Source organism: Lepidochelys olivacea, assembly GCF_965140295.1.
Source record: "Lepidochelys olivacea isolate rLepOli2 genome assembly, chromosome: 8".
In the NCBI taxonomy this organism is placed as follows: Eukaryota; Metazoa; Chordata; order Testudines; family Cheloniidae; genus Lepidochelys; species Lepidochelys olivacea.
In genome coordinates this window covers 30825848-30853550 of record NC_140418.1, presented here as the reverse complement: position 1 = coordinate 30853550, position 27703 = coordinate 30825848, and the positions used below count along the sequence as shown (strand labels likewise).

General features: G+C 41.4%; 1 protein-coding gene across 7 annotated transcripts in view; it reads right to left on the bottom strand.

Moving 5' to 3' along the window:
- Nucleotides 1-1336: 1336 nt before the first annotated feature.
- The window catches only part of SPDL1 (spindle apparatus coiled-coil protein 1), a 48479-nt gene continuing 22112 nt past the window's right edge, over nt 1337-27703 (bottom strand). For all 7 annotated transcript variants that reach the window (XM_084636946.1, XM_084636949.1, XM_084636945.1 and 4 more), the window contains exons 8-12: nt 24686-24826; nt 22787-22899; nt 19896-20083; nt 16792-17134; nt 1337-2040 (exon numbers count right to left, since the gene is read on the bottom strand). In XM_084636946.1, the coding sequence (XP_084493072.1) occupies nt 1890-2040; nt 16792-17134; nt 19896-20083; nt 22787-22899; nt 24686-24826 (936 nt within the window). In that variant the 3' untranslated portion in view covers nt 1337-1889. The remainder of the gene's footprint in view (nt 2041-16791; nt 17135-19895; nt 20084-22786; nt 22900-24685; nt 24827-27703) is intronic.

Genomic DNA, 27703 nt, shown 5'->3' with positions numbered 1-27703 from the left:
GCCAAGGGCGGGTAAGGTTGCGGAAGATTGGCGAGGAGCTAAGCGGTGGACTGAGTATGTGACTGGATGTAAGCGGAGGATGCAGGCAGTTTCAATGAACTTTGTCCGACAGACCCTGCCAAAAGACATTGTAGCATAGCTCAGCATATTTTTGCCTGTAAACTAGTCAGTTTATGTAATAAGCATAAATCGTACATATAAGAATGTAGCCAGCTGTTGATCCCATGTATTTAAATCATTGCCAAATCTGTGTTTTATGTGCTATACCTATTACACATCACCAAAGAGGTGAACTGTAAACCCAGAGCACCCACCATGTTGGAAGTCTGGGAGAACATATAGTGAAGCCAATAGGGAATCAGCACTGGTCCTTGGGCAGCTGGGCAATGTGATCCCATTTCTGTGAAAGGGTAACAGTCTGTGCCCAAGAAGTGCACCAGGAGACCAAGGAAAAAGACAGGGATGCAGCCTCCTCAGTTCAAAGGAAGGTTAAGAACTCAACAAGGCCCAGTGTGGAGGGACACGAATAAACTGGGCAGTGTCCAGGCAGGGGCAGCTCTACCAGGGCTGAGGGGGTTTTTTGTTTTTAAAATCACTTGCCTTGTGTGTAAGGGCATCAGTACAACACAAGCTAAGAAAAAAATTAATTGAACTGCTGAAAGTACAACAGGATTGTACAATGGTCATGTTCTACTGCCAGCTAAGACTCATGCTTTGTAATAAGTTTAACTTTGATTTTAGTCACCTCAGTTTTCTAAAGAGTTGATTACCTGCAACTAACAAAAACTTGGATCCACTTTGGTTTAAGTGCTGAATACATTTAGGAGCCTATCTTCAGCCACCCACATTTGGGAGTGTTTACCATTTCCTGTTTGGTGCACACAGTTTTCAATGGAAGTTTTAGGGGATTAATGCCTTGGGGGGTGGAGGGGTGGGAAGAGATCAGGGCACAAGTGCATAAAGACTTACTCAACCAGGTTATCACTGGGTAAAAACTACTGGAATAAATTTTCCAACTAAGACTTTCAGAAAACTTAGCTACGAAGTCTATTGGCAAGCACTTGAAAGGGCTGAATTAGCCGCTAAGGGAAACCAGAGCAACTGTAGCAATTATCATATTTCAAATTTAATTAAGTAGTTTAGAAGTCTTAATTGGGAACAAACATCCATTAGAATTAACCTACACATTAGCTGCATATTTATTCGAAGTACAGTGTGCAAGTTGCAATAAGCCATTTATTGTTACAGAAAGCTTACATGTTTTGTATTCTACAAACAAAATTAATAAAGTAATTACATTAAGAGCAGTAACAGTTTTTACACACAGAATATTACAAAAAGATTTCCTGAATTTTTTTTTTAGAATTTTACGTTTAGAAAACTAAGCACTTTGTCATACAATGCAATGTTTATCGGCACCTTAGAATAAAGCAAGATTTATTTTAACTGCTGGTACATTTACAAGATACTTCCTAGCATTTCAAATGCACAGAACCTTCATATAACTTTTAAAGAAGGTGTTAAATATGGGATTTAAGTATACAGGGAGCACTGAAAATCAGAAATTGCTACACATTTGGGAAAATGTAGCTTTGAAAGATGCCCATTTAAAACAAATAAAACAACCTTTAGGATATTTAACCACATTGGTATTTACTGTTCTCTCTCTATCTTCCCTTCCATCAGTCCAGTGTCACAATATTTTATTCACTAGATAAACATGCAGTCCTACTCAGTTTATATCTGTATTTATTATATAGCTTCACAGTACGTCCATAGTCAACTCTAGTCATTCTGAACTTTAAATGGTACACTACGTATTCATTGCTGCACAACAGAATCTTTAAGGCAAGACTAAGTTTCCAGATTTGCTCTGGAAAAACTGAGTTTTATTGCTGAGGACATTGTGTTTCAGGAGTTGGCTTAGAAGACACATACAATGTATTGTATGTTTTCTTTCGTGTTTTCTTCTCAGGCTTGATTGTTTTGTCACGCAGGTCTTCATTTTCCACAGTTTCAAGTCTGGATCCAGCTGTTAACCTACAGGCAAAGCATCCATTCTAAATACATATTTTATTAAAGAAAAATCAAGGCTTCGGGTCTCATTTTAACTTAGATCAAGCACCAAAATGGAATACCAATTGCTCTATCCACAAGAGAAAGTAGAGTCAGATAGTATTTTTACTACAAGATTTGAAAATATAAAAACATCAAAACTGTTTTGAATTCACATAGCAATGCTCCCCTTCTTTACTTCGCCACTTTAAAGAGCTTTTGGTTTCCAATTTGTTTGATCTACTGAACCAGTTTGAAACTGATGATCAAAGATGGTAATTAGTTGTTATCCTCCTTGAAACAATATCATCCCATGCGTGGAACAAAAGATGAACAGAAGTCACATACAAAAGCTCAAGTTCCAGAAGAAAGCTACCTATCAGTTCCTGATTAACACATTACATATGACCATGAAGTAGCAAAGTCATAATTCAACTTTTGTATTGTAACAGACAAAAATATAGGGCCAAATTCAGTGCAAACAATTTCCATCCAGGCTCTCTGCTACAGTAGCCTCTGTCCTGATGGTCATGAACACCTTAGAAGCTCAATCAGTTTTTATTGACTTACTTGGGCTCAAAGGTTATCATAATTTGCCAAAGCTATGATTTTAATCTGCCTGTAGTCTAAACAGGTGTGTGTGTGTGTGGGGGGGGAATGTTGGCTTCCACACTGTGGTATAAGACCTCCGTTAAGACACAGGTTCTCAGACTTCAAGCTACAACTACACAAGTTTTCAAATTGCATGATATTAACTAATTAAGCTAATGATTATAAGTGATTTTTACAAGTCTGTCAACTTTCAGTACATCAGACATGTCATGTTGAATCATACTCCTTGTAATCTATTTCCAACATATATAAGGAATTATTCAGTTATTTTCTAATAGGTCTTGCCCATCATATGGCGCTGGCCCCTTATTTACTGCTGCTATATAACCATTTTCAATGCAAATGGTTTTCCTATTATTTTTCCATGCAAACAAGTGCTGCAGTTGTCAGAGATCATCTGCCATGGAAAGAGAGGAACAGCATAAGATCCACACATCTGGGTAAGGAAATCTAATTCTGGGGACTTGAAAAGCTTTGTTGGAACATGAACCTGACTTCTAGAGTCCTCACCTGACCCCATCTATCTGCAAAACATCCCACTTAGTTTTTACACCAAATATAATGGCATAAAATTCTCACCAGTTGTGGTATGTTGCACAGAAGTCCCTGAAAGCACTCATTTCTCACTTCAATAAGCCTCAAAACTGCAGGCCAAGAGCTAGACTCCCTATGTAATCTTTACAAGTTAACAAAGGAGAAGTTTCTTACCTTACAGCAATTTGAATTCTTTTAGATGGTTTTTGTCCCCCCATAGGATGCGAGTGCCCACACGCTCTTGAAAGGAGAATGCAAAGTAGTGCTTGCAGGCCACACCTGCACTGAACACTTTGTGATGCAAACAAGGGGATAATAAGCAGGGGCAAGCCCACCACCACTCAGTTCCTTCACAGCAACAAAGCCAGAGACTCCACAGCAGAGGAGGAGGAGGGAGGGAGGTGGAGCTTCCACAAGGACAAGCTACTGTAAGGTAAGTAACCTCTCCTTCTTAGAGTACATGTCTCTATGGGCACTCCCCCATAGGAGACTCCCAAGAAGTAATTCAAAGAGGTGGTGGGTACTGGGTAGGTAAGTCAAGAACTGTTCAGAGAACTGCATCACCAAAGGCAGGGTCCCCTCTGGAAGCAGGTAAGGTGGCATCAGGCTTGGCAAAGGTCTGAAGAGAAGAACAAGTTGCAGTTCTGCTATGGGAACATCTTTTAGTAGACATGGACTGAGCTCAAGTGGAATGTACTGTCATATGGGGGACTACATCCCAGTTATTTCCTAACAGGTCAAAATACAACCTGAAAATCATTTTGACAGCTACTGCAGAGAAACAGATTGGCCCTTCATTCTTTCTGTAAAGAGAAGGTTACTCACCTTGTGCAGTAATTGAGGTTTTCTGAGATGGTTGTCCCTGCGGGTGCTCTACTTTAGGTATCTTCAGGCCCTGCACTTGTAATCGGATATTTGTGGTTGCAGCGCCCGGATTGGGCCGTGCATGCACCATTGCCATCTTGTGCTGCTCCGAGTGGTTACATAGTGGTGCACAGCCAACCGTCCCTCTGTTCCTGCCCTACCCAGGGGAAACTGCATGAAACTCCAAAGGAGAGGGGAGGAGGGAGGGCTTGGGCAGCACCCACAGGAATAGCCATCTTTAAGAACTTCAGTTATTGCACAAGGTGAGTAACCTTTTCTTCTTTGAGGAGTGTCCCTGTGGGTGCTCCACTTTAGGTGACTGTTGAGCAGTGCCCCTTAAGGGGGGGGAGGGACGGCTTCAGAGTTGCAGTATGCATGGCGGATAACACCTTGAGTCCAAAGCAAGTGTCCAAAGCAGACTGTTGCTCTAAGGCATAGTGTTTTGTGAATGTATGGGCTGATGCCTAAGTTGCTGCTCCGCAAATGTTAACAATAGGGACATTATTGACGATGACTACTGATGTCCAAAGTACTCTGGTAGAGTTCATTGGAACTGGTAGATGAGAGTTTTGATAACAGAGGTGGATGCATCCTGATATCTACTTAGATAGTAGCTATTTTGAGATAGAACAATCAATAGGAGAAGCAGATATAGCAACGAATAGTCTTGAGATTTTCTAAATGGTTTTGTTCTTTCAATGTAGAAAGCTAGAGCTCGATGAACGACCAGTGTGTGGGAGTGATGCCTCCTTTCCATCTGCATGTGGTTTTGGAAAAAACTCAGTAGGTAGATAGGCTGATTCAGAAGAAAGGGGGAGGAGATGTTGGGTAGGAATTTGGGGTGTGGTCTTAAGGCAACTTTGTCTCTAAAGAAAGTTGTGTACGGGATGTGTGCCATTAATGCCCCAGTTCTCCCAGCCTTCTGGCAGATGAAATGACGATAAGTAAGGCCACCTTCATGGATAAGTGGAGGAGTGAGTATGTGGCAAGTGGCTCAAAAATAGTTTTTCCATAAGCCCATGTAGGACCAGTTTGAGGTCCCACAGGGGCAAAGGGTTCCTTATTGTGGGATAGGCACTTTCAATGCCCTTAAGAAAGCATTTAGTCATCGGGTGGGCAAATATCATGGCTCCATCCACTTTGTCACAGAAAGAGGAAATAGCTGCCAAATGTACCTTGATGAAGCTTGTGGAAAGCCCTGATTTTTTTAATTATAATATGTAGTCCAGGACCCTTGGTAAAGGGGAAGATGTTGGTAAGATCTGTTTATCTTGACACCAAACGCTGAATCATTTCCACTTATGGATATTGGTCTTTCTTGTACTTGCTCTCCAACTGTTCAGTAGTATATCTTTTACTTAATCTGAACAGGCCTCCTCGACCACAGTCAGCTATGGAGTAACCAGGCCATGAGGTGTAGTGGCGGACATGTCCTGCATATTGTGATAGAAGATGAGGTACTAGGGGAAGGGTTTGAGGTGGGGTCAAACTGCCATCTGAAGGAGATATGGAAACCACGTTTGTCTGGGTCATGTAGGAGCTATCAGAATGACTCTGGATTTGTCCTTCTTGGTCTTGTGAGTGACCCGGTTTAGGAGTGGGGTCGGAGGGAATGCATACATCAGCGGCGCATCCCATTAGATAAGGAGAGAATCAGCTAGGGAGTGGTGTCCCAATCCTGCTCTGGAGCAATAGTGTGCGGTATTCTGTGCTGTTGCAAAGAGCTCTATGGTGGGAAATCCCCATAGTTCGAATATGGCACATAGAATTCCAGGATCCATCTCCCATTCATGGGTTTGTGAGAACTCTGCTTAGGGCATCCGCTGTTGTGTTCTGAAATCCCGGATGGTAGGATGCTGATATATTGATGTGGTTGCTGATGCATCAATTCCGAAGTTGTATTGTCTCTGTGCTCCCCCTTGGCGGTTTATGTAAAATATGCATGCTATATTGTCCGTGAGGATCCTGATGGCTGTGTATTTAGAGGTAGAAAGTGATTGCATAGATTTCAGATGGATCTCCCGTGCAGACGTTCTTTGGTTATGTTCACCATTTTGGGGAGTCTCTTACCCAGTGTGGCGTCTGTTTAGAGAGTGCCTCTGTAGTATGTCCATTGTTCGAAGCCAGGCATGCAGGCATCTCATGTGAAGTCTGGCGTGTTTGACAACAGATGTCGTTGCTGACATATGCCCCAAGAGCTGTAAAGACATTCTGGCGGATGTTTGTGGGCTGTCCATCACCGCCAAAATTAAATTGACTGCTGTGAGGAAGCATTGTTGAGGTAGTGTTGCTGTTAAACAGTCGAGACAGGCTCCTACAAATTCCAGATTCTGGACAGGAATGAGTGTGGACTTTTGTGCGTTTATTTGTAATCCTAGGCTCGTGAAAAGGGTTATCGTACTGTGCATGGCGTTTATTACTTCTTGCTGCATTGGTGCCCTTATGAGGCAGTCGTCCAAATATGAAAATATCATTACTCAGTATCTGAGGAGGTATGCCGCCACGACAGCTAGAACTTTGGAGAAAACCCTCGGAGTGGTGGACAGGCCGAAGGGTCGTACTTTGTATTGGAAATGTTTCCCTAGGGTGAACCTCAGGAATCTTCTGTGTGACGGGTTGATGGTAATATGAGTCCTGCAGGTTGAGAGCCAATCTCCCTTCTCTAATACTGGAATTATTATAGATAATGACACTATTTTGAAACATTGTGTTCTTACAAATTTGTTGAGTTTCTGTAGATCCAGGATGGGTCTCCACCCACCAGATTTTTTTCTGTGTTAGAAAATAACACAACCACCCCCCTCTCCCACCCCGTGCTGCATTGGTAAGGGTTCCTCAACACCGAGTTGTATGAGGGGATTTATTTCCTGTTGCAGCAGGTGCTCGTGAGATGAGTTTCTGAAGAGGGATAGGGAAGGTGGGTGGGGGGAGAGGTAGGTGGAATAGAAGTAAAGGGGATGGAGTAACCCTTTTGGATAAATTTCTAAAACCCATCTGTCTGTTGTGACGGTTTTCACACTTGGTAAAATGGTGACAAGCAATCTCCGAACTGATAGGAGACCGTTTCTGTTTCCAGAGTTAGAGAGCATGGTGGTCTCATGCCCTGGATCACACCTTGAAAACTGCTGTCTGGAGTGGACTGCTGAGACGTCGAGGGTTGATCTTGGTTTTGCTGACATCTTTGTCTATGCAGTTAGTCATACTGCCTGTGGCATTGCCAATACAGCGTTAAGCAGAATCTCTGTGTATAATACCTGCCCTATTTTTTTTTTTTGCAGGTGTATAGATGCCCAGAGATTTTAAGGTTGCCCTTGAACCTTGAGAGTGTGAAGGGACTCATCTGTTTTGGTCGCAAACAACTTTGGGCCTTAAAAGGACAGATCCTCCACTGTCGAATGGAATTCCCTTGGAAAGATGTAACCAAGATGCATGGCGCATGACCACACACGTTGCTATGTATTGTGCAGCCATGTCTGCCGAGTCCAGGGAGGCCTGGCGATGAGGTGGCCTTCTGCAATGTTGACTTTGAACTGTTCTTTCATCTGGCAAATGGTCAATAGGTTCAGATATCTTTGAAAAGACAGAGAGTGTACTTGGGTAGTAAAGATGCATAGTTCGCTATGCAGAACTGTTGTATGCCAGACGAATATGCTTTGCGACCGAAGAGGTCTAGCCTCTTTCAGTTCTTGTCGTAAGGAGTTGTTCTGGCTTGGTGCTGTTTCTGCCTTACATAAACAGATTTCACTACCAAGGAATTTGGTGTGGGGTGTGTAAAAAGGAATTCAACATCTTTGGAAGGAACATAGTATTTCTTATCAGATCTTTTGCAAGAAGGTGGTGCTATTTTGGGCATCTGCCAGATAGTTTGGCAGGCTACATAATAGCATCATTGATTGGCAATACAATCTTGGAAGTGGATATCTGGAATATATCCAACAGATTGTACTGTGACTCTGGTAGCTCCTCCTGAGATATGTCCAGGGATTCTGCTACCCTCTTAAAAAGGTCCTGGAACAGCTTGAAGTCATCCCTGTGGTAGGAGCATTATTGTTTCATCAGGTGACAAAGATGACAGGTTAGCCAGTGGTAGGGCTTCCTGATCTGAGAATTCCTCTGCCCTTCTCTCATGCGTGTCCGAAGGTGGTGGGACAGATGGTGGTGACAACTGCGGAGCTGTGGGTCTTGATGGGATAGGACGTCTGCGATGTTGGGAGGCAGAGTCCATGTGTGCCCAGACCAAGAGCATGCAGCTTAAGGGTAATTTGATTGGTGGGATGGCCCCAGTTTCGGTGAGGAGTGATGAGGCATGTAAACACTTTCCTGTCTTCCTCATCCTCGTCGCTTTAAAGAGGCGGAGCTAACGTCAGTGGACTTGGTACCGACCAGGCTGGAGTGCTGTCAGTACTGAGGAGCGGCAATTCAGGGGTTGAGGATTCCCGCAGATCCGCATGTCATAAGAACTGGTGCGGTACCAACAGCATCAGTGTTGATGTCAGCGTTGCTGGCAGTGCAGCCATACGCATTACAGGCACCGGTGCTGAAGGTTTTAGGCTGAGCTATGCAGGCACCACAGGTTCCGTGGGTGGTGACGTGGAGGGCTTTGTTGTGCCCTCTGAGGCGCTGTTAGAGCTTGCCCACTTTGGGTCCTTTGATCTATGAGAACTCCCACTGCCGGAAGGACCCGGGGTCTCTGAGTCCGATGCACTTGATGCGATTGGTTCAAGATGGACTTGGCAGGTGGGGATCGCTGCTTCTTAGCAGATTCCCTCTGAGTAGAAGTCTGAGCCCTCTTTTTGTGGCCTTTTTAGGTAAATGCTCCTGGTGAGGGAAGGTAGGAGCAGGTCCTCTGTCAGATGCTGCTGATGGATACTGTTGGCCCAGAGGTGTCTGAGACTCAAGGTCTGAGGTCTCCATCATGAGCAATTTCAGTTGGAGATCCCTTGCCTTCCTGGTTCTGGCTGTGAGGTTTCAGCAATGTGGATGCTTTTGAGAAATTTGGGTTTCGCCAAGACACAGGATGCACTGTGCATGTTCGTCAGATACCGGGATAGAAAGTCTGCAAGTCAGACAGTTTGAAAGCTAGTGAGATAAGCATGCCAGATAAGTCTGTCTCCAAAATGCAGTAAGGGACAGACAGTGTATGGGAGCCTAAACCTATCTTCCTACTGAGGCTAAATACAGAGAAAAGAAGGGAAAAATTTTTTTGGTAAAATAAATGAGGTAAGGGATATCTAACTATTACTTATCCTACCACTAAAACTATCTAATGCTAATCTTATCTACAAGAAAGAGAAGACGCTGCTGATTGCTCCAACTCAAGCCAAAGGTGGTAGAGAAGGAACTGAGCGATGGTTGGGGCTGCACACCGCTATGTACCCACTCGGAGCAGCGCAAGACGGAAATGGCACGTGCACGGCCCAACCGGGCACTCGTACCACAAATCTCTGATTACAAGCATCAAGACTCCCAAAGTGGAGCACCCACAGGGACACTCCTCGAAGAAGAAGATACAAATAGCTTAAAATGTAGTCCTGTCTAAATAGAAGACAAAGGACTGTCTAACATCTGGTGAATGAAGGCTCGATTCCTCTCTGAGGTATCAGATTTTGGCTTGAATACAGGAAGGTAATCCCTTGGTTAATGTGATATGCTAATGAGATCTTTGGGGGGGATGGGAGGAGAGGGATGGGGGCCTAATACAGCCATGCCCTTATAAAAGGTGGTATATGGTGGTTTGGCCATAAGTTCCCTCAGCTCTCCCATTCTTCTTGCTCAAGTACTGGTGACCAGAAGTGAAGTTTTAAAAGGAGAAGTGGAGGAGAGCACGGTCAATCAGCTTGAAGAAGACTCTCCTTAAAGCATTAAGAACCAGGTTGTGGTCCTACTGGGGGCTGGGTCACAGATAGGAGGATACAATTGTATAGACTTTTCAAAAATTTAGCTGTGGCAAGGTGGGCAAAAACAAAGAACCCCTAGACAGAGGAGTGGGAAGCTGTGCAGAAGCCTAATATAGAAATATAGAGCTTATTGACAGACCTCTCACATTTAATTCCAGTATCTTGGTAAACAGAACTTCTAAGTCTTGGAAAAATGGAACAGTACCAAGAATGAAAGCCTTTCCACTTCTGGAGGTAAGTCTTGCAGGTACAGAGTTTTCTACTGGCCAAAAGAACTGACTGAACTGCCTCCAAACAGGTCAATTCCATGGTCAAGAGTCATTCATGAGCCATGCGTTGAGAATCAGAGAGAAAGGGCTGGAGTGGATAAAGGACCCCGAGTTCTGTGTCAATAGGTCCTCTGTGGTAGGAAGTCATAAGGGTGCCACCTCCTAAAAATGGATGAGGTCTAAGGTGCCACATCTATCTTGGCCAGGCTGGTGCTATGAGAATAGCTCTCTCTTTCCGTGCATAGTTTGAGAACAGTCTTGAGGACTGTCTCGGCAGTTAAGTATAAAAGCAGGGCATGAGGCTATGGCGTTATCAGCGCATCTCCCCCAGAGCAAAACAGGTGACTTTTGGAGTCATTCAGGGTGGCAAAGAGATCTATTTGTGGTAGACCTCAGGTCTGGCAGATGCTGCAAATGACCATCTTTGAGCTGTCATTTGTGGTCTTGCCAGTAGTGTCTGCTCAGGGAGTCAGTGATCGTAATCTGAAGGACAGATAGATAGACCACTTATAAGTCTACTCGACAGGAAATACACCAGTTCTAGAATCATAGCAAATCTGCTCATAAGGACTGGGATCTTGCTCTGCCTTGGTGGACGATGTAATACATCACCTCCCTGTTGTCAAGCACTACTCTGACCAAGTGGCCTTGTAGGTTGTGGAGAAAGTTTTGGCAAGCATATCGAACTGTTGATGTCAAGTGTCTATTCTTGCAGAGATCATTTGCCCTGAACTGTATTTCCCTGCAACTGAGCTCCCTATCCTAACAGACAGGTGTCTGTTGTGAGAAAATTTGGTAGCGTAGGATGCGAGAATGCGATTCCCACAGACCCTTTGTGGGTTCTTCCTCCATGTAAAGTAATCCAACACATTTTAGAGGCACTGTGACCGATCTGGAGCAGTTGTATCTGTTTGGGGTATATACTGTTCTTAACCATGTCTAGGGACATCTGAGGTGTAATCTCATGTAGGGAGTCATGAATTTAGAGGCAGACATGACAAAGAGCTGAAGGCAAGTGTTCACAGTTATTTGTGGGCTGACCTGCAGCACCAAGATTAGGGATATGTGCTGCTTCTTCTATGAGGTCTTCAGGTCCGTGGTCACAGACAAAGCTGGACCAGTGACAAAAGCAGCCTGCAATTTTTAGGTCAATGTAACGGGGAAGGAGAGGATTCTCTCTGGACCTAGGGAACATTCCATTAGGAGGACTTTTAGTCTAGCCTCCCCGTCTTTTTTGGACCTACCCTTACATCCCAGACAGACCTTGAATTTTGAGGGGATATGGGAGTCCCTCAAACACCACAGGCTACTTTAAATGTCCATCACTGCAGGGGAAAGACCTGTGGTAGGACTTAAACACAGGTGTGTTAGGCATAAATTATGCTCTGGCACAAAGGTCCAGAAGTATGAGAGGAAAAATCCCTCTTCAGAAGCACACAAAAAAAGAACTAAGTAAATAACTGGGAAACAAACAATAATGAATAAAGACTTCCAAAAGGTGAAAAAGGCAAGAAGCTGAAACAGCTAACAGCAAAGACTTTCTCTCAAACTGTAGGCGGCTGAGCAGGAACTGAGTGGTGGCTGGCTTGTGCCTGCCAATATCTTCTTATTTGGACCACAAGATGTTGTTCTGTGCAGGCACAGGCCCATAAACACTACTTTCCAGTCTCCAATCAAGAGTGCACAGGCGTATGCACGTACTATGGTACCGAGGTGGATGCACTCATAGCAACATATACTCTAAGAACCATCTTGCAAACTTCATGGTTGGTGAGGAGTCTGTTGTCCAGCAAGATTGATGAGCTTCCTCTAAAAAAGCAATTATGGTCCTGTAGCACTTGGAGCTTTGTTTGCCAAGTATCTTCTTGCTAGTGCTCCCTCTGCTTGATGGTTCCCCCACCCGTCCTTCCCTTGATGCCCTCTGGACCACTACCTGTAAGTCCCTTAGGCAGTTTAAAGTGTACAAAAAAAGAGCCCCTCTGACAGAGATTTGAAAGTGTGCTACTCTGCTCATTATCTCTTGATAATGATATTTAACCAGTGGTTTCTACAGTGTAAACAAACAGATGAACAGTAATTGATTAAAAATAAGCAGTTAACCTATGCCTGAGCTTTTGTTTGACTCCACACATAATCCAAGCTTTCTTACACACACACACACAAAATGGCTGAGTTTTCTGACAAAAAATTGGTTGAAGGCTAAAACACACAGAAAGACAATTAAAATCCAGTATGCTTACATTACAAATTCTGGTGAAACATTACCAGAAACTTTTACAAGATAGGCCCAGTATTGGATAACTGCGTCCACAAATAATAAATAGGGCCCTATCAATTTCACAGTCATAGGATTTTAAAAATTGTAAATTTTGTGATTTTAGCTATTTAAATCTGAAATTTCACGGTGTTGTAATTTTAGGGGTCCTGAGCCATAAAGAATGTGGGGGGGGAAGGGTGTCACAAGGTTATTGTAGGGGAGGTTGTAGTACTGCTACTCTTACTTCTGTGCTGCTGCAGCTGCTGGCCAGGAGCCCAGCTCTGAAGGCAGAGCCGCCACCAGTAGCGGCGAAGAAGTAAGCATGGCATGGTATGGCATTGCTACCCTTACTTCTGCACTGCTGCCTGCAGAGCTGGGCCCTCAGTCAGCAGCCGCCACCCTCTGGTTGCCCAGCTCTGAAGGCAGCAGTGCAGAAGTAAGGATGGCCTGGTACTTCAGAGCTGGGTGCCTGGCTAACAGCTGCTGCTCTCCAGTTGCCCAGATCTGAATGTAGCACAGAAGTAAGGGTGGCAATACTGCGACCCCCCTAAAATAACCTTGTGACCCTCATGCAACTCCCTTATGGGTCAGGACCCCCAATTTGAGAAACACTGGTCTCCCCTGTGAAATCTGCACAGAGTAAAAGCACAAAAAAGAGACCAGACTTTATGGTAGGGGAAGACCAGATTTCACGGTCCTTGACACTTTTTCATGGCTGTGAATTTGGTAGAGCCCTAATAACAAATCACCACGTATGTCTGCAAGTTTCAAGCTGCAACATGTTACTGTACCAATTACCCAAATCAAGAGTTCTGTTAAGACTATTTCTACCTTGAAGCAAACATCATCTTGTCTGACTGAGGTATTACTTACACACACACACCCCTACCTACCTTATCAGGTAATTAAGCTTTTCACCTAAACCAAAATATATTAAGCCAACTGACAGAAAGGCAACTGTCAAGTCAGATATACAAACCCTCTCTACCTAACCATCATCTGTGCTTCTCCACCCTAATGAAGTAAAAGGAGGATGTACAGCAAGTATCTATTGGGTACATTAAGTGAACTCAACTCTGGTTATTGCTAAGTAAACTTCCTTTCTCCTTCACATTATTTCTTCTGCCAATCTCCATTATAGTATATCGTGGAAGAAACAACAAGTTTATGGAAGAGAGCTGAGGAGTGATAACTAATCAGAGAATGAAGGACTGTGTATTGCCAAATAGCATGCAATCTGGTTCCTACACAGAAAGATATTTCAGGAAAAGAGTTAATTTAAACTTCAAGATGGAACATCACAAATTTCAAAGAATGGACACTGAGTAAAGCAGTTGCTCTTCCCTCTGGGGATCATGATCTAAACAGGCTTCAATGGAGCTAAACAGGCTTATAGAACTTTGCCAAACAGGAATGAAAGCCTTGCTGTTCTCTAATGAGTCTGCACTAGGGGTGCAGGGGGCACAATCAGGATAATCCAAAAGGAAGAGTTAAATGAAATTAGAATAGTTGAGTCAGAACACTTTCCTCTTCCTGGGAAAAGAAAACCAAGGAGAACAAACCAACATTTCTATAGAGACCAAAAGCCCTTAGAGTTTTGATTTTTCTTTTCTATATCTATGTGCTATCTAGGCCAACATAAAGTGGTGCAGGAGAAATAAAAATTATTCCCATAAATTAAAAATTTTGCTTGATTTTATTTAGTCTTCATTCACCCACCACCCTCCTTTACTCCCCAAACCCTCCATTTGTCAGACACAGTTTCCTCCTTGGCTTCCTCCTCCCTTCAAACCCACAGCCGACTTCTCTAATCCACCTTTTCACTCTCAGAAATGCTACACATTTTAACAGCCTTCCATTAACCCATGAACTATTAATGTTACTTTCTCCAAAGCCTGCTGATGTTGCTTCATCAGTTAGTCATACCTGGGCACCTCTTTCACATCCAGCTTTAAGTGCTTCCTTCCCTTCTAGATAAGGCAAGATGGCCCCAACGGAGGCCCGAAACTCCAAAAACCATTATAACCAATTTGGCCCTCTCAAGCCTTCCCAATTTTTGACATTCCTGCTCATTCCTCCTCGATAAGGGATGTGGGAGTCAGTATTTGTGACTAAATTACTTAAAATCAGTTGGACAATAAGCTCATAAGACTGTTTGGGAGGGGAGAGATTCTACTCTAACTACATTGGAAGCTCACAAATTGTGCCCCCCAAACCAAAACATTCAATATCTGAATTATACGACACACGCCAGAAGGAGAATCCAATAATTACCTTTGCGTTCCTTATATTTCTTACAAGTTGTACGTGCACTTAAATGAACCTTTGCGACCTTTTCCACATGCGTTGAAACAGACACTTGTCATAATTTAGTTTGTTAGTAAGCCCACTGTCACCCATTAAAAAGGTACTCTAAGTAACTAATGCCAATACTAAGCATCATCTTCTAGCATTTAAGTCCCTCTTCTCTTCCCTGACCAATATCTGATTTTGTCTTGCCATATTCCCCTCTGTTCTTCTCATGACAGACTTGAGGCTGCCTTGATTTTCTTCTCACCCAAGCCCTTTTCCATGCTTCTGCATATATGTAATACCTCCAGTAATCCCACTTCCCAAGCTACAGCCTCTTCATCATGCAAAGCCTTACTACCCCCAGTCCATGTAACCTACTAATTAAAATGGAACCAGCAAGTTCTTCCAACCCAGTGATGTTGCAATCTTACAACCCATTGTGCTTTCTCAGTGTATCCTCCTATTATTCATCAGATCTTCTCTGAATTTATATTTTAAAGCTTCTCTAATATAAAACAGGGTAGTTATGAAGTGCAGTGAATGAGACTTGAGTTTTGCAAAAAAATATTGTGATCGCACCATTTTAATTGTCTCTAATTATATCCATACAAGGAAGCAATAAAGAGGTTGCACAGGAATCTTTACTTCTAGCATTTCCTAACTTTGACCTCACAACCGTTAACATTCATTCAGCATAGCTCTGTATCTAATTTCCATATGCTTTGGAAACAGTTTGTATTATGTTTGATTGTAGTATATATGGTTCCAATATAAAGCATTATGCTGTACCATGAACAATGCTAAATAGAAGCTTAAGAAAAAAATATTTCAGAAACAAGAGAGGAGGGGAAAAAAGGGAAGTTTCTGAGGGGGACTATAAAGGAGACAGAGTCAGCATTAAAGGGAGTGGCTCACATTCCTGCAGCAATTATTTTCTGGCAAACTAGCTTGCCCCACGGGGAGCTATATGCAATACTAAGTTGAAAGACTGAGGCAAGAACATGGTAAAGAGAAAAGCAGTAAGGCAGCTGGACACCTCATGGAAAATGAACACTTTTTAAAGGAAATTTAGCTTTTTTCCCCCCACTCAACATTCTATTCCACCCTCCTTCCAGAATGGTTTCACTCAGCAATCTTCTCAACATAGCTACACTCTATTGTGTGCAGAGCCTGACCTGAAATATCAGAAAATGCTGGCTCTCTCTAGTTTTACTTACATAAACTTTCTGTCCTGTCATTAGAGCTCAAAGGAGTAATATTAGCCTTCACATGATTTCTGTGTACCCACACATGCTCCCACATGAGAATATTAACTTGAACAGAAAACAGAAAGTAGCATTCCTTTTACAAAGACAAAATCGTTGGACCTCTGTACACAGTGCTAGGTCTCTATCAATCATTACTTAAATTTTGAATAAAACGGTGAAAGTTTTAGTAACTTTGACAAATATTAGTTTTCAAAACAAAAAGTTATTACATAATCCATTAAAACATGATCTTGAATAATAAAAAGTCATTTGAAAGCTACTGGTAATCATTTTTTAGTGAAGTGCAAATTTTAGGTTATGTATTATTTTAAGTCTTGAGTTTTCAAACGACTCCTGGAATGCAATCCCTAAACCCTGCCAAGGTCAGTTTTGTATGGCAGCCTCAAACAGACCAGGAAAAGAAGCCTCATATTGAAGCCTCTGCAAATGAAGTTTGATTTATCATGGTTAAGTTAAAGATATACAAATCAAAACACTGATATTTTGAACAACAGTAAACCTTAAATATCAGTTTTTCCCAAGATCCAGGTTCATGATTCTAAGAGTTACTTTCATTAGCAATCATTTTAGCCTTTTTAAAGGATTTTGAAAAGTTGAGTGTAGGCAGCCGGAACTGAGGAATTACACTGCATGCAACACTGAGAAAATAGATAAAGAAGTGGATAGCATAGTTCATGCAGCGAAAAAAAACAGATGCAGGTCTGCGCTGATTGCCATAAGCATACACACAAGATGACACTGACCTGGAGGCAACTGGAGTTAGAGAGTTATTTCCATTTCTTTCACTTGAACCTTTGGTGTTATCTTCTTTGATTTTAACTCTTTTCCTGTCCTTCTCAGGTTCAGCCTTTAGCTGTGTTGCTGGAAGAGGCGTGAAGTTCGTTGGCGCTGGCACAAGTACATATTTTCTTTGAGGGGCATCACTTGGCTCCAAGTTCTTGGAACATATCTTTCTTTCTTCCTTATTTTGAGATGAAAAGTGAGTCGTTTCCTCTACTGTAGCATTTTTGCTATCTACAGGTTCAGCAGTCATGTCCACTGGAATCTTCTCCCTCCTTTTTATGCTTTTAGGGATTTTAATTAATTCTAGAGAAGAATGATAGTTATGTTTGTATACAAACATACATGTTGGTAATTGAAATAAACTTACGTGTTCATACAATTACTGAAACCAGCAAGATAGCATTGAACCTATTTAGGTGACAATTTGTTTAATACAGACCATCCCAAGATGTTTAACTGCCTCCATGCTGATGGAGCTATCAGACAGTGACTTTTTAGTAACATACATTTAAGTGTCCCAAAAGACTTAAATTCAAAAACTTAACTGGGAGCTCCGATTTCCTTCTCTCACCTCTATTTTAAAATTTTCACCATACCTAACTGCACACACCTCCTTTTGTGTGTTCTGATTTTTCTGACATTTTGGGCTGCTATCCTGGTAGCTAAAACTTACTGATGACATATTGCTCAAATGAAAGGCAAGTGCAGAAGGAGCTACCTCACACAGTACTCCATTTCCTAACTTTAGTTTCCTTTCTTCACGACCATGGACTTCTTCCACATTTGTTTCACTACATATCTGCCTATTATTTTTGCAGTACTCTTCATGTGGGCCATAGTTTCATCTCTAGGAGGGCAAGTATAACCTCCCCTACCCTAGGGTTTTCCAACACTTAACTTTCAAAAATGCTGATTTTTATTTTTTTTTTCCAATCGTTATGAAGAAGCGTGACCACATCACTCTATCTTAAAAACTTTTCTACTTTGAAGGGACCTGGAAGCCAGGGAATTTTTAAGACGGTCAAGGATTCGCTGCCACCTGCTTAACTCATCTGGCAATTTGTTCTTATGCCCCCTTGCATCCTTTTACCACTATTGGTGTGAAGATTCTCAGTAGTTCCCAGACTTGTTGTGTTTTCCACATTTACTCAACTACTGTGTCACCTGAAAGCATCTTTCTTGCATGTGCCTCAGTTTCTCGCTGCCTGAAAGACTGATTGAAAACTTTAATGCATTAGCCATATAAGGAAAGAACTTGCATTATATCTGTTTTCAGTCAGTGAGCTGTAATTTTACAAGGCACTTGGTTACAGCTGGTATGAAAAATGCTTCAAATATTTTTAATCGCAACTCAGATTCTAGTAAACTTTCTGGAGATGCAATCTCAGGATTCACACCGTTGAAATGCTTCAGCAGAAAAATTGTTCTGTTCTTTTCAAAACAATTTTTGATCCTCCCCACATGGTCACAATGGTGCAGCACTCCCACCCTGCCCTCTAATCTAATCTTTCAGTGTACACATCTCATCTGCTCCAAGAAATTCACAGGAAGATTGCAATTGTCCCAAGACAACTAAAAGAAAAAAAATGAGGATTATACAGTGATCAGCATACCCGGCAGCTCGAAGCTAATGGAAAATTTAGAAATAATCACAACAGTTTTCATTGACACCAAACTAGGCTTTGCTCCACTGCTGAAACAAGACAACAGTTACATCTAAAAAGCCATTTTGGCTGTAAAACATTCTTGCAGGCAACAGAAACTAAAAAATGTTACCAATGCTTCCTTTTTAGAGATATGTCTCGGACTGGCAGAGATCTGAGCTTGCACTTCTCTTTCTGCCAGTACCTGAGATAGCTGACCTCTTTGTGGACTCCGGGACTCCTTCAAATCTCCATTGTAGGATTAAATGTCAGCTAAACAATTAGCTGCATCCACAAGCTTTGTAGTGGCCACACAGTAGCACCCAACAGGTTTCTCAGGGAGGCAGACTCTGGAAGAATTCACTCATAATAAAGGAACTACTGTGGCATTCTGACTTCTCCCCAGTTTGAGCTATGATGGGAAAAAAGTCAAGGCTTAGAGTATGAATAAGCACTGACATGGCAGCCTTGTCAGACTGAACCAGCATGTGCTCCTTTCTGGCAAGATTTTGTGAATTCAAGAGAGATTCAACCTGACCACCATTTTCTAGTGGAGGAGAAATGTTTTGTTTGCCAACTATGCCATATTGAGTAGAAGAGGAGGGACATATAGAAAGGAAGGAGTTCAACAGGTAAACCCATTCAGTAAACAGCACCACAAAAGATTTCGTACTCAGTGGATGTCTATACAGTCCATGGCAGTGAGCCTCCCATTCTGGGTCAACAGACTGGCTCAGGCTAGCACTCTAAAAATAGCTGCATAGACAGCCCTTTGAAACTGTGGCTCAGGCTGGAGCTTGGGCTCTAAAGGGTAGGAAGCGGTGGACTCCAACACAAAATTTGCCTTTAAAAGCTAGGACAATAATGGGCAAGGTTAGAGTGCTAAGTCACTGCTTTGCACCCATGGCTGTGGCAGATTCTCTCTAACGAAGGAGAAAGTTACATGGTCAACTCTCACTTTCAAAAACAACTCTGAACTTCTTCAGAGATCTCCACAAAGTAATGTGCTGGCCAAGTGTCTTTGACTGGTAAAAAAACGTTAGCATCCAGAGTTTCCATCCTGCTTCAAAAGTTCCATTCACGATTTGCTGTGAATTTCCATGTTTTAGTTTCAGAATTCTATAGCACATGTATAACTATATATACACGCACACGGATTTCAGACTTGTGAAATTAAAAGTCAGTATACTAGTTCAGTATATTCATTTCAATAAAGCAATGTTTTAAAAATCACTGCTGTTCAGCAACTTACAAGACAGCAGGATGTTTTACAGTCACTTGTTTCAGTAGAGTGTTTATGGTCAGGTTGAAGATATCTTTTTAGTTGGTTGAAAACTAGTGCCTTAACAAAAACCTAGTTATAGCAAAAGAGGCTCAAGTATTTATTTTGTTCAACTGTATTAGTGATCAGAAAAAGTTACCTTCAGGTTCATACTTCATTTTCAGCTCGTCCAGCATAACTCGCAAGTTCATGTTCTCACTTTGGCAAACCTGCAGGTGCCTCTCATTGGCAAAAAGCTTCCTTTCTACCTCCAGAACCCTCTGGCTCTCATACAAAGCTTTCATCCTCTGTAAGGATAGTTCGTTTCTCAAAGTTTCGGTCTCCTTACTGGGAAGGAAAAGGAATTGACAAGTTTAAAATTCACAAGAGTCAAATTAGGTAACAATTTACAGTGAGCTTTCAAAGCTAAAGTATTTGGTTGCTCAGATCCTCTTAGAACAATTAACTGCAATTGGAAGCTCCTCTAGGGAGCTTTGAAAAATCCCAACCCAAAGTTGAAATTTTGAAGTCTCTTCATTTCAGAATAGGAATAATAGTTTAATTAATGGAGAACACAAGCTACTTAAACAAGCAGTTATCTAACACCGCAGTGAAAATTATACAATACAAATTTAATCAGAGAACCCTCCCTCCCAAATCACAACCTGTGCATGGATAAATAAGATTTGGTTTTGTTTTCAACTTCACAGCCTGTACTTTCAGTGTTTGGAGGGGGAGTAGTCCATTTGAGCTAAATACTGAAGACCGGGGGACAGATCTCTTGCTGATCTAAATTGTCATGGCTCCACTGAAGCCGAGGATTTGCTCCTCTGCATACAGTACCAAATTGGATCATTTTAGGAGAAGAGCACACTACTGTTATTCTGTATGATGAAACCTGGACTTCAAACCAGAAGGAAGTTCCCAATAATATTTTAGATACACAATTTTCTCTTCAATTTGAAATAAGAGTAACATGTAACCTTAGACTGGGGGTGGCAATGGCATTAATTTATATACAGCTAAGGATGAAAGTAAATCCAAGGACCTCTAGAACTAAAATCCAAGACAATAAAAACTAAGAAACCCTAGAGTAGTTGTCATAAATATAAAGGGAAGGGTAAACACCTTTAAGTCCCTCCTGGCCAGAGGAAAAACCCTTTCACCTGTAAAGGGTTAAGATACTAAGATAACCTCGCTGGCACCTGACCAAAATGACCAGTGAGACAAGATACTTTCAAAGCTGGAGGGAGAAGGGCAGGGGAGAAACAAAGGGATCTCTCTGTCTGTGTGATGTTTTTGCCGGGACCAGAGCAGGAATGCAGGTCAGAACTCCTGTAAAGAGTTAGTAAGCAATCTAGTTAGATATGCGTTAGATTCTGTTTTGTTTAAATGGCTGATAAAATAAGTTGTGCTGAATGGAATGTATATTCCTGTTTTTGTGTCTTTTTGTAACTTAAGGTTTTGCCTAGAGGGATTCCCTATGTTTTGAGTCTGATTACCCTGCAAGGTATTTACCATCCTGATTTTACAGAGGTGATTCTTTTACTTTTTGTTTCATTAAAATTCTTCTTCTAAGAACCTGATTGCTTTTTCATTGTTCTTAAGATCCAAGGGTTTGGGTCACCTATGCAAATTGGTGAGGATTTTTAATCAAGCCTTCCCCAGGAAAGGGGGTGTAGTGCTTGGGGGGATATTTTGAGGGAGGAGGGAGACGTTTCCAAGTGGGCACTTCCCCGTTATTTTTGTTAGACACTTTGGTGGTGGCAGCATAAAGGTTCAAGGACAAAAGGTAAAAAGTTTGTACCTCGGGGAAGTTTTAACCTAAGCTGGTAAGAATAAGCTTAGGGGGTCTTTCATGCAGGTCCCCAGATCTGTACCCTAAAGTTCAGAGCGGGGAAGGAACCTTGACAGTAGTAGTAAAAGCCACATAATGTCTTTCACAATCACATCAATAATGTAGATTTCAGTTTCCTGGACAGAGAGACTAACATAAAAGGTTAAAAAAAAAAATGATGAAAAGATGAAAATGAGCATTCTAGGTGTTAAAGAAGGGGCATGCTGAAGCCAGGGTGTTAGGCTTCAAAGGGATCCTAGAGGGCATCGTCCTTGCGGAGGCACTCTATGCCAATGAGATAAAAGCTCTTCAGTAACATGGAAGGGATCTGTAGCCCTGTGGAGAGCAGAGCAGACTTTAAGATAACTCATTATTATATCCTCTCTCAATACCAAGGGACAGGGACATAAGCCTCTGTGTCAGACAGTAAAGCATCTGGATGGGTTGACGGTGCCAGCATGCCTGGCACTGGTGCATTTAATACAGACTGGGTAGCATTAAAGGGAGTGGTACCAATGGGACTAGTTCCATAATGACCAATGTTGAAGCACTATGCTGAGTTGATCCAATGCTCTGGCCTCTGTACTAGCAGCAGTTAACTCCAAATCTCAAGACTGCACCAGAGCACATTTGTCGGGGATATGGGATGCCCCAGACAGAACAGACATCTCATGTATCCATCATTTTTTGGAACTGCTGCCTGGCAAAAGGGGCAATACTTAAAGCCAGAAGACTTAAGATAGATCATTCCCAAGTCCTGGTACTGGGGAGGAGAATTAACAAATCAAAACAAAATAAGCAAGTTAAAACTTCCAAATAATAAAATTATCAGAATTTACCAAACAGGCTGGTACCCTAACTGACTGTACTCAAAACTAATATGCACACAGCTAACTGTAATTTAAAAAAAGCATGTGTAAAAATCATGGGCACCAAGGAGCTCCATCTCAGTCAGAGGTGGTGAGAAATAACTGAGGGGCAGCTGGGGCCACTCTGTCTTTTGTGCTACTGGTACACGCAGGATACTGATGACCTAAAGATTCCAGTCTTGAGCACCTAGGGTCCATGTGCACCGAGAACAGAATATATGTGGACAAACCAAGAAATGGCAGAGTGCAAGACAGCTCTAAGTTGATATAGATTACAAGTATTTTTTTAAACATTAAAACAATTCCTAAATTCTATTTCTAGGCTCGAAACCCCCACACTCTTACTTGGAGTTCTCAAGTTTCATTTGAAGCAGATCTGTATAATAGCCATCTCCAAATTCTCCACCTCTTGAACTGCTACTAGAAGGTTTTGATTCTTCCATGTTCTCATATAAATTCTGATGCAAGGGAAGAGTTTAAAAAATTGTCAACTAGTGGCTTTTTCAGAAGTGCATTAGTTCTATTCTTACAGTTTTCACTATTCCATCAAAATTTTAATACAACTGTTACAGAAAAAGCTACTTGCTAGGTAGTCTTTATAAAGGGATTTAAACTTGAGGTAGAAAGAGCCTCATTTCATTTGAGTGTTTTCATCCAAAATTTTGTCTTAGAGAAGCAGCCAGAACTGAAAAAGATCCTCCTGTCTCAAAGGTACACAAAAAGCCTTGATTAAAAAGTTACCCCTCCTTTTCCAGCATAGCATAAGCTACCCAAACATTCTGTAGATTATTAGTAAAAAACAGAATTAAAAAGTCTCCTTGTTGATACCAGAACTGAGACAGTCATGGTATCAATTGCCCCTTGGATCTCCTTCTTGAACTCTGTGAGGGCTTGCAATGTCTCAAGCTTCTTAGGCCTCACCTTTCTCAAAGCAGGGACCTGCATCCCTGCCCCTCCAGATTGGGTATTTAGGCTTCCAGCTGTCCTGTAAACCAGTGCATTTATCCTAGCAGGTCTGACCTTAGTCTAGCCCAGGGGTCAGCAACCTTTCAGGAGTGGTGTGCAGAGTCTTCATTTATTCACTCTAATTTAAGGTTTTGCATGCCAGTAATACATTTTAAAGTTTTAGAAGGTCTCTTTTTATAATTCTGTAATATATAACTAAACTATTGTTGTATGTAAAGTAAACAAGGTTTTTAAAATGTTTAAGAAGCTTTATTTAAAATTAAATTAAAATGCAGAGCTGCCCAGACCGGTGGCCAGAACCTGGGCAGTGTGAATGCCACTGAATATCAGCTCGTGTGCCACCTTTGACACGCGTGCCATAGGTTGCCTACCCCTGGTCTAGCCCTTGAAGTTCTCTCTCTCACACACACACACACGCACCACTGAATACCAGTGACCAGCTAGCCTTTACAAAGCAAAATACGTTTATTTTAAAGTGGCAAGTGAAGGGGAGAAGAGGAGATTTTACCTCTGTATACAGCACTGCTGAAACAATGGAATATTGCATCCAGTTCTGGTATCCAAATTTTTTATTTTTTTAAATTAGAGAGGGTGCTGAGAAGAACTACAAAAGTTACTTGAGGGCCAGAGAAAATGCTTCACAGTCAATGACTTATAAAGCTCTGTTTAGCTTATTAAAAAGATTGAGAATGACTTGATTACAGTGTACAAATACCTTCATGGGAGAAAGATATAGGGTACCAAAAGGCTCCAATTTAGTGAAAAAGGGATAACAAGAACCAAATAATTGGAAGCTAAAATCAGACATATTCAAATTAGAAGACAGACATTTTTAAACAACGGGAGTAATTAGCTATTTGAAAAAGCTAATAAGTAGTAGCAGATACTCTATTTCTTCAAGTCAAGACTAGAAGCCTTTCTGGAAGATATCCTTTAGCCATACATATTATTGTGCTCAATACATATAAAACCGGGTGAAATTTAATGGTAGTCTGTGATATGTAAGTGGTCAGACTAAGTGATAGAATGGTCCCTCTGGCCTTAAAATACAAGAATAAAAATTAGAGTTGTGGCACTCTTTAGGACTTAAAAGATGCACACAATAGTTGTAAAACGGAGACCGTTACCAACCTAAATAAGAGTTGTGAGCACTGTTGAATTACAATTAAATTACAAATAAAGAGTTTATGCTAAAAGTCTCCTCTCATATTCTGAAGAACTTATTTGTCCCACATTACAAGAGTTCAACTTTACAGGTTTAGTTTGTAAAATACGTACCTTAAATTTCTCCAGTTGCCTCACTTTCATTAGAAGATCTTCTATTTCACCATTCTTTTGTTCTAACATTGACTGCAAGCGTTCTAGCTGCTCAAGTTCTGCCTGAGAACCTTTCATCTGCAGCAGCGTAGCCATTTGTAGCTAAACATCAAGCAAAAACCATACCAATGTTAAGACTCAAAGAAAAACCTTTCGGAACCCATATCCTTACCCAGGAAACTTAGGGGACTGCAGTCCTAACTCAGCAGCTGACATTCACTGCAATACTTTAAATACTTTTCTACTCCTACAAGTACATAAATGGCATTAAGTTATCTCAATTGTCATATTAAATATGCTCTTATACAATAAAGATGGATTTTTAATACTTGCTGGTCTATCCAACTCAACCTGGGCTGGTTTTCAAGTCATAGCTGTCCTTATTGGGCATTACCTAGTGACGTTCTCCAAGCTTAGTTACAAACTCCTCTGTAAGCCCAGCTAAAATTTCATGTACAACTGTGTTGGTTATACACAAGAAAGCTACACGATGCTTTGTTTTTGTTTAGCCATACAAAACAAGCAGTAAAAAAAAAAAAGTGTTTGATTCTAAAGAAAGGATCTGTGTGTACTAGAATGATTCCAAGAAGATGCCTTTTTGTAGTCATTTAGCCAGAGCAGTCAACTGTCAAATAAAATTCCATTTACATGCCACATGTTCAAACAAATATTAATATCCACCAAACCCATTTCTATTATAAAGCACATGAATAATTAAAAGATTGATTTCAGCTGTAGCCAAACAGAGAGAACACTTAAATGTGGATTCAAGACCATCAATTCAACTGACTTGCTTTTGAAGTGATTTTCAAAGTATCATACACAAAAAAAAAGCAAGCAAAGCTTTCATCTGAAGTCTTTTGTTGTGTTATTTTATTAAATTAACATCTGCACCATCCAAAAATATCTTGACGACATGACCTATAAAGTCAGAAGGTCTGTCCTCCACATCCCAAAGACTCCAGTTTAATTTATATGTCTAATGTGTGTACATGAAGTAAAAGAGAAGCAACATGCAATTAAGCAACACAGAATAGCAGTGAATATCCTCTATGTAAGAGCACAGGCTGAAAGTAATGCTATGGCAAAGGCATTATGAATTGCATTTCACTGGTTTAGTAAAAACAGCTTTAACAACCTAATACACAGTTAATATTGAACGAGACTGTATAGAAGTGACAGGAATGAAGACTATATCCAAAGCATGTACATTACCAGAAGTAAAATACAGATGGATAAATGAAGTGCATTAACCCTTGAAGTCCCTGAGGTCAAGTATATTCATCCTTAAGATTTGTAACAGACAGGAACTGGTAAGTTTCTGCTTCTTCCTACTCCTTCACCCTCCTCCTAATCCACCCAATACCATCTCTCCCAACTCCTCTTTCCTGAGAGATGCCACCCTTACTCTTCCCAGAAAGCAGAAAGCTCATTTCACATTTACTCCACTCATTTTAAAGTGGAGCCAGTCTGCACTGTCAGATTCTATTGCCCCCACTACTGCTCCCCATGCTGGTTGCCAGTCTGAGGAAGGGAAGGAATTAGCTGTGGAAAGCAATATTTCAGATGTGATAAAAGTTATGGAAATCAACACTTTCCACTACACTCAGAGACTGGACCCACAGGAACAGGCTAGTCCTTAATACATTTGGAATTCATGTGGGGAAGGGAAAGAGGGTGGCAACAGTGGGTATCCACACAGTGAAGGATGCTCCCAAAGCATGTAGTGACAATATGGATTTCCTCTTCCAGGGCTAGCCGATGATAATCCAACTGAGGACTGTTAGACATAGTAGTGTTAGGCAAGAACTGGAGAACATTACAATGCAGAGTGGCGTAGAAAGGAAACTGATAAGGAAGAAGAACGAGCATGGCTAAGGGACAAGGAAATAAAGAAAACCACCTTGGCAGAAGCAATGCTTGCCAGAAAAGTCATTTCAAATATTGGTAAGTAGCACAACAACTGGGGGAAAATGATCACATTTTAAAACACGGGAACTGAGACAGTCACTATTCTTACCTTTCATATTTACATTTAGAATTTCATTTTTTGCTTTTTACTCATCTTTGGTGGGAAATGAAAAATTCAGACATTAGGTGTCCAAAATGCAAAATCAGTCAAAAATCAAAACTAATATTTATTATGGTAAAGTATCAGAAAGTCTTTTTGAAGGCTGGCTAGCCATTTTAGTTGCTCAAACATTTGCTGGGAATGTAGAGCAAGAAATTTCATCTCAGCTGTTCAACTGGGTGCATATATGCACCAGATGCTTATCTTAAGTATGCAGAAGTTCTGCAATAATTCTTTTCCTAGTCTTTTATCTTTTGGAAGAGGATTGTTTTAAGCTTATTTCTGCATCCAGGTAATATTGTGGAGGGAGTGTAAGGTTGGAAGTCCCTATCCCACCCATAATCATCATCCCCCCTACATGGTAGTTGAGTACTTCCTGTGCGTCCAGTCCCACCCTTTCCCAAATCAAAATTGGCCCCTTCACCTTAAGATAATGCACAAATGCTGCCTTCCAGGCAGTCTTCAGAGTTTCTTGTGGACAACTTTCCCCTAGAGTTTTTCCTGCAAGATGGGACAACTATGCTCTAACTCAGGAGGGTGCACAATATTTGATGTTTAGATGTGATAGTATCCTAATTTGCTTGTCAGTTAAAATTAATAAAGTACTCAACGTTTGAGAAAAGGTCTTGTGAATTGTATGACTGAGTTGAGTATTGGGACAGGGATGACAGATCATCAGAACAAGAAAGCAATAGACAGTAAAAGCAGCAGGATCAGAGGAAAAACAAAGCAAAAACATGCTTAGTTCTTGGCCTGACCTGCAATGCATAGGCAGCCAACGTTATTGCCAATCTCTAATAAGGCACAGAAGTAAATGCTTATTAGAGTACCAATAGATTCCAACATTAATGCAAAAGGACAACAAATGAGTATTGGGGGTGAAACAAGGACAAAAATAGAATAATTAT